The sequence below is a fragment of the Miscanthus floridulus genome, chromosome 15, assembly GCF_019320115.1.
Source record: "Miscanthus floridulus cultivar M001 chromosome 15, ASM1932011v1, whole genome shotgun sequence".
In the NCBI taxonomy this organism is placed as follows: Eukaryota; Viridiplantae; Streptophyta; class Magnoliopsida; order Poales; family Poaceae; genus Miscanthus; species Miscanthus floridulus.
In genome coordinates, this window is record NC_089594.1 from 38174960 (window position 1) to 38183146 (window position 8187).

Below are 8187 nucleotides of genomic sequence, written 5' to 3' on the forward strand. Positions count from 1 at the left end.
TACAACTTTCGTTTAAACACCCAAGTCTAATTCAAACACAAACTAGGTCACATAGACTGATCTTGCAAAACTGTCCGTGGATTCCAGAGAGCAGGCAGTTGGGAGTGCTGTCTTCCAACTGACGTAACTATCAAACTACTAGGTCAAATACCACCAAATTTTAACAGGAGATAGAAACATAAGTTATCTACAACTTTTGTATTCACCACTTTCCCAGAAACTCAATGCATCATGGTGAACTTTATAAAGTTCCCAGAACTGTCCAGAAAGACACAAAGCAAGAAATTAATTATTAACTTACGTTGCAAACATCCAAATGAACAAAATCAACTTTACTAACTCATCACACATGTTAAAAGAACACCAGAAAACATAGTGTCTATTCCTAAATAAATTATTTTCATGCCTTTAATAATTTATTTAGAGACTTAGGTTAAATAATAAACATATGTCCAAAGTGTACAGAAAATTCCACAAAAATTGCAGTAGCTTATACATGTCTCCAATAGTCTACTACATAAATTTCACAGCATTTAAACAAGTATAACATCCTACACAACAATGACAAGGCATAAAGGCTTAAAATGACATAAATAGGAAACCCTAGTGAAATGTGTCAAGCAATAGATTTCATATTTTTCCTAGCATCCTTAAGGTACTAGGATGCTACCCACAAAGTTTCATGGTCATAGGATTCCTAGATAATTTACAAACATTTACACAAGTATCAATCAATGATAAAAGGAAAATCTATAACTCAAAAACCATACTTGAAATGACTCTCAAATTTTTACCAGAGATTCTACTAAGCAAGAATAGCTTACCCACAAAATTTCATAATTTTTAGATCATAGAAGCTCAAGATATAATTTAAACAAGTTTGCATGCATTTAAAAACACATTTCAAGTTCCTATTTTATTCATCCAAAATTTCCACTTCAAGTGCTCATGTCATATTTTTATTAAATACTAGACTTCACTATGATTCTACCAAAATTTGAATCACACCATTTGGATCTACCAATATGGAGATACAAAATTCACAAAACAGCATTCAAATCAGCAAATTTGAACCATCCTACAACTAAACTGTCACTAACGCGTGGGACCCGCGTGTCAGCCGACCCCACTTGTCAGCGACACAGAACAGGGGAGGCGGCATGCGACGGCGCGGCAACGGCGAAGCTCGCCGACGGTGGCTTCTCCGGCGACACCGAGGGCACCGGCGTGTTCCACGCGATGAGCCACGCCGATCTATGCCCTTCCCGCAAATGCTACCAAGCTCTAGCTACGATGGCGTCGGCAATGGCGGACGGTGGCGAGGTCGCTGTGGCACTCCGGCGATGGCGAGCCCCCATTGCCCCACCCAAGCTCGGTACAAGCTTCATGGGATCACTACGGAACTAGAGAGGTAGGAAACGGAGGGTGAGAAGGACCCTAGCTATCATGACCACGGTGGCCTCGAGCTCCGGCGAGGTTGCGCACATGGCAACGGCGGCGGAACTGGCCAAAAGGTCCTCACCTAGGCTTGCCTGGCGTTGCGAGTGGGTGGATACGGTGGCGTGAAGCAAGGCAGAGCTCGTGGCTAGCTGAAGGCAGCAATGACGCGGTGGCGAGGGAGATGGCGACGGCAACGCTCTCGGCGGCAATGGCGGAGGCACGGCGCTCGGTTCTGGCGAACAGGCGAGGCGAGACGCGGCGCAGACGAAGCAAATAAGCCAGCCTGCAGGCGTGTGGCGTCGTCCTGTCCGCAATGGCCTGACCAGCGGGGGCAACGCCGGCGTACGGCCGCCACTTGGCGCGCGCGGCCTGAGCTCGGTCGGCCATGACTTGAACGGCTAAAACACTGTAGCTCCATTTTAGTCGAGACCTCAACGCCTGACAGCTCAACTTGATGACCATCAAACGCCTAAACGGTGGCGAGTTGGCAAAATCATCCTGAAGCAATCATGTAGAGCTATAGTAGGGCTACAACAATGTTTTAGAAATCATCAGCTAATTCTCAACGGATCACGAGTTATATCAAGCCAAAGTCAGCTCGATCAAACAGACATTGCATTTTAGACTTAGAAAATTTTCTAAGTGTTGAATCAGCCCTCAACACTGACGTGTGGGCCCTTTTTGAACATGTTGTGCACATTTTCATGACTTGGCTTCTAAACAAAGTTTGTTACTTATAAAATTTGCTACAACTTTGTTTTAGGTTGCTCAAACATGCAAACAATCTACGCTACACTTTTTAAACAGTCAAACAAAAGGGTTCAGGAGTCAAAACAAGTCAAACCACTATTTGAATTCATAATTAGGCAACATGATCAATATGAACAATGTTCCAAATGACATTCTAGGTGTCACTAAGTTGTTTAAGAGAATTATTAGCCACACCACACATTGGTCACATAAGAATCACGCACTGTATGTACTGAAACAATGAAAAACCAATGAAATGTTACATTTGTTTCATAGTCATGTTTCACATGTTTCATGATCTTGTTGCATAGTACTAACTAGCTATGTTTCACTAAAGTGAGTTGCACAGGTTGCACTTGGGTGTTGCACACTATTCATTTCATAAAAACAACACACATGAAATATACAATATGTTGCAATGTTTCGAAAACATGTTTCATGTGATATAAGCTCATGAATGGATGAATGATGCTCATGTTCATGAAATGCAAGTGCAAATGTGGAAGTCAAACACCTAGGGTGTTACAGCCCTCCCCCTTATAAAAATCTCGCCCCGAGATTTGAAAAGCGTACCATTTTGAATAAAAGGTAGGGTATACATCTTTCAAATAATCTTCCCATTCCCACGTTGCATCGCTTTCACTACCCTAGTTACTCCACATAACCTTGTAGAAATTGACCACACGGGTTTGGGTTACTCTCTCTCTCTTGTGTCCATAACCCGCACTGGTCTTTCTTCATAGGATAGATCTGATTTCAACTTGACATCTCTAAGTGAAACTCTTTCTTCGAGGACACAGAGACATTTCTTCAATTGAGAGACATGAAAAACATTGAAGATAGCTCTCATCTTGTAAGGTAACTCTATCTTGTAAGCTACATTTCCACTCTTTTCTATGATCGGATATGGGCCTACATATCTAGGTGCAAGCTTCCTCTTTACTCCGAATCACTGCATACCTTTCATCGGTGATACTTTCAGATAAACGTGATCACCTACTTCAAACTCAATAGGCTTCCTTCTCTTATCCGCATAGCTTTTTTGCCTAGCTTGAGCGGCTTTCATATGTTTTTGGATAGTACGGACTTGTTGTTCTGCCTCTTCGATGAAATCAATACTGTAGTATCTCCTTTCTCCAGATTCAACCCAGTTCAAAGCAGTTCTACACTTGCGTCCATACAATGTTTCAAACGGGGCCATCTTGATACTTTCTTGATAACTATTATTATAGGAAAATTTAGCCAAGGGTAACCATTTATCCCATGAACCTTTGGATGATATGACACAAGATCTTAACATGTCTTCCAATATTTGATTCACCCGTTCCATCTGTCCGGAGGTTTGTAGATGATAAGCAGAACTTCTAACCAAGTTGGTCCCTATTATCTTGTGCAAATGTTCCCAAAAACGAGCGGTGAACTGAGGTCCTCTGTCAGATACAATGGTTCGAGGAACACCATGGAGACGTACTATCTGGTTAAATATAACTCAGCATAGTCACTTGGTCGATAGTCAACTCTAACTGGTATAAAATGAGTAGACTTTGTTAAACGATCCACTATTACCCATATGGAATTAAAATTCTTTTGGTTAGGGGGAAGTCCAACAATAAAATCCATACTAATCTCTTCCCATTTCCATCCTGGTATAGACAATGGTTGGAGAAGTCCAGAAGGCTTCATGTGAATTGCTTTGACTCTACAACAATTGTCGCACCTTGCCACATAAGCTGTGATTTCTTTCTTCATCTTGGTCCACCAAAATCGAGATTTCAAATCTTGATACATTTTGCTACTTCCCGGGTGGATAGATAACTTGGATGAGAGAGCTTCTTCTAAGATTTGGTTTCTAAGCTCTTTGTCCTTTGGTACTACAAGTCTATCCTTAAACCATAGAACACCCTTCTCATCAACACGAAAGTGTTTTGTCTCTTGTTCCTTCATCTTTCTTTTGATATGGAACACGCCCACATCAGTTTTCTGAAGCTCGATGATTTTACTTTCCAAAGAGCAACTAAGGGTAATACTGTGCAACACAGCAGGATGTAACAGATGTACCAAATGATAATCTGATTCCAAGAGAGAATGGCAATGAGATTTTCTACTCAAAGTGTCAGCAACAACATTTGCTTTACCCGGATGATAATGGACTTCTAAGTTATAATCTTTAATCAACTCTAGCCATCTTCTCTATCTCATGTTCAATTCTAGTTGAGTGAAAATATACTTGAGACTTTTATGATCGGTATAAATATGGCACATATTACCGAGCAGGTAATGCCTCCAAATCTTCAAAGCATGAACAACAGCGGCTAACTCCAGATCATGAGTTGGATAATTGGCTTCGTGCTTCCTTAGCTGACGTGAGGCATAGGCGATAACCCGGCCTTCCTGCATAAGGACACATCCTAAACCGGTACCTGATGCATCACAAAACACATCAAAAGGTTTCTCGATATCACGTTGCGCCAACATAGGAGCTGATGTCAACAAGGTCCTTAAAGTGCAAAAAGCAGTCTCACACTCTGGAGTCCAAACAAACTTTACATCTTTTTGAAGCAACCTGGTCATGGGCTTGGCTATCTTAGAGAAATCTGGGATGAATTGACGATAATATCCCGCCAAACCAAGGAAACTTCTAACCTCATGCACTGAAGTTGGTGCTTTCCAATCCATGACTTCTTGCACCTTAGACGGATCAATCGAAATCCCTTCATCAGACAACACATGACCCAAGAAAGGTACTTTCTTAAGCCAAAACTCACATTTACTGAACTTGGCATAAAGTTTATGTTCTTGTAGCCTGGATAAAACAACTCTCAGATGCTTGGCATGTTCTTCAGCATTTGTTGAAAAGATCAAGATGTCATCAATGAAGACAACAACAAATTTGTCCAGTTCCTCCATGAACACATAATTCATTAGATAGACGAAGTATGCAGGAGCATTGGTCAAGCCGAAAGACATAACCAGATACTCATACAACCCATATCTGGTGGAGAAAGCGGTCTTAAGCACATCCTCTGGTCTAATTTTTATCTGATGGTAACCAGACCTCAAATCAATTTTGGAGAATACCTTTGCCTTAGACAACTGATCAAATAAAATATCAATGCGGGGCAACGGGTACTTATTCTTGATTGTCACAGCATTGAGTGGACGATAATCCACACACATGCGCAATGACTTGTCCTTCTTATTCACAAATATAGCAGGACAACTCCATGGAGAAGCACTAGGTCGGATAAGACCTTTCTCTAACAGATCTTGTACCTGAACCTTAAGCTCTGCCAACTCATTGGGTGGCATCCTATAAGACCTTCTTGAAATAGGTGCAGTGCCCGGCACTAACTCGATCTTGAACTCGACATCTTGATCAGGTGGTAAACCAGGTAGATCATCAGGAAATACATTTGGAAATTCACACACTACTGGAACATCCTCAATTTTCGGGGTCTGGATGCATTAGTAGTGTTGTGGAGTTCTAGCTCTCTAGGAAGTGACACTAGAAAAGCCTCCTGGCTAATAGGATCCCTCAACATAACGACCCTAGTGGAAGTATCAATGAGCACTCCATGACCACTCATCCACTTCATTCCCAAGATCACATCTATCCCTAAACTCGGCAAAACTACCAGATCGGCTGTATACACTCGTCCCTCTATTTTGATACTCACATCTGGTACTATTTGATTGATAGAAATATTACTTCCAGCTGCACTAATGCAATAACTACCTGTGGACAGTGTAACTACCTTCTGATTATAGTTTGATGCAAAAGCTGGACTCATAAATGAATGCGAAGCACCGGAATCAAATAGTACAACTACCGAATGTTGATTCACTAGGTACTTACCCGCAGTAACCACCTCTCTAGAGGGTATCTCAGTCACGTTGGTGTAGTTAACATGTCCTTGACGAGCACCAGAATTCCCTTGCTTCTGATGGTTCTTCTGAGGATATGGACAATTCTTGGACCAATGACCTGTCCTACCACAATTCCAACAGGGCCTGTTTGCTGGTGGAACAAAAGAATTCCTAGGTCCGGTGGTGCCCTTTGGAAGAGGTACAGTAAAGGCCTTCTTGAAACCAGTCTTGACCTGATTCTTCTTCTGTGGTGGCCGGTACCTAACAGCTGTAGCCGGTGGGCAAAACTGAGTCTTTGCTACTGGAGCTTTAGCTTGAGAGGCACTAGCCTCAAATGCCCTCTTGTGATTTTTGGAAGTAGCATAGACATTATTGTTATTCTCTTGAGTAAGAGCATCGCTTACGAACTCATTTAAAGTGACACTCTTGTTGTTTCCCATGGATTTCATCAGTTTGGGACTAAGCCCTCTCTTGAAGCTAGCAATTCTCTTTGATTCAGAATCAACGAATTCTGGAGCATACCTTGCCAGATGATTGAAGGCATGAAGATATTCAGTGAGTGTCTTGGTGCCTTGCACCAGCTTCATAAACTCATTGTGCTTCATGGCCATCAACCCGTGAGGAATATAATGACTCTTGAAAGCCACCTGGAATTGATTCCAAATGATCTGAGCATTTACCGGTAGGGTGGACCGATAATGTCGCCACCATATACCTGTTGGACCTTGTAGCAGATGCGAAGCGTACTCCGCCTTCATCTGCTCTGTCAACCTGAGCAAACGGAACTTATGCTCCAGCGTGTTCAACCACTCTTCTGCCTGAAGCGGCTCTTCAGCTTCTTTGAAGACTGGTGGCTTGGTATCTTGGAATTCCTTGAAATCACTAAACTGGTTGGGCTCTGGTCCCTGTCGTTGATTGCGGCCCTATGCTTGATGCTAGGCCAGGGTACGCATAGCGTCCCCCAACGCACGCTGACCTTCCACGAGCATGGCCAACAGATCAGACAGGGTGGGCGGTGGTGGCGGTGGGAGATCATCATCACCACTACCCCAGCATGGCCTGAACGCATATTGCGCGACATCTGCAGAAGTGCATTTGTGAATAATGATGGACGATGTCAGATACATTGCAGATGAATTGTAGAATTATGCCAAACTGAACTTATTGGAGAGATTAATTTCGTACAATAAACAGAGGCACAATAATTCATCCTTATAACATCGCCATAACTTTACTTTGCACATTCACGCGATGCATACACTCACATGCCAAATTTTGCCAACATCAAAGCTGGACTTTTATTTAAAGCTCACATCCATATGGAGCCAACATGCAAGTTCCAGAGATTACATCCAAGTCTCTAACTGAAATTAAATTACATGTTCTTCCAAGGAAAGCAAAAGATAGGCTCTAGTCCATCTAGCTTAGTGCTATAGCGAAACTACACATCTTCATCAGTGTCAGCATCGATCACTCCTTCACAGTCTTCATCCTCGACAGGGTCGAGTTCCTCCTCTTCTTCATCTTCTGGTACTGCGATGACATTGGCATCTAATTCCATGCCATCATCATCAACGAAGATCACCTGTGGTCCTCCCACCACGGGGTACATAGGAATAGGATGAGGAATCGGGTTGAGCTGATTATTGAGGCGGTGAACATCAATTTGCAGTTCTTCAATTTGGCGGAGGAGTTCATTCTCTTGGATTTCCGCTCGAATTCCTATCATGATCCTAGCATTGTCCCTGGTATGAGCTAGACGGAGTGCGTCATCTCGCTCATGAGTTAACTACGTCATCCGATCTTGATTAACATCTCTTTCCCTGACAACACTTATGAACTACTGCCTGCGGTTTTCCAAAGAGCTCATAAGACCACCGATATCATTTCAAGCTGTCCTAAGCTCCTTACCATTCTTGCACGCACGCTTCTTCCACTTGAGCTGTTCATTCAATGCCTACCGAAGGGCTGTCAAAGCACCGACATAAGTGCCCTGGCAATCCTGAAACAATTTTAGAACAGCCATCATAGCACTCATGGCAGGTCCTGAGCTCTATGCCCTCTCTACCTCAGTCATTTCCAAGGGATTATCCTCAAAATTCAGCCACTCTACCTCAGACAGAGCTACTC

At 42.7% G+C, this 8187-nt stretch overlaps 1 protein-coding gene across 1 annotated transcript; it reads right to left on the reverse strand.

Annotated features, from left to right (window-relative positions):
* Nucleotides 1-4598: 4598 nt before the first annotated feature.
* On the reverse strand, nt 4599-7786 carry LOC136507376 (uncharacterized). Its single transcript, XM_066502122.1, has 7 exons — nt 7540-7786; nt 7034-7138; nt 6047-6919; nt 5868-5926; nt 5464-5646; nt 4834-5283; nt 4599-4610 (listed from the first exon to the last, which is right to left on the reverse strand). The coding sequence occupies exons 1-7, from the start codon at nt 7784-7786 to the stop codon at nt 4599-4601; spliced, it is 1929 nt and encodes a 642-aa protein (XP_066358219.1).
* Between the last annotated feature and the right edge of the window lie 401 nt (nt 7787-8187).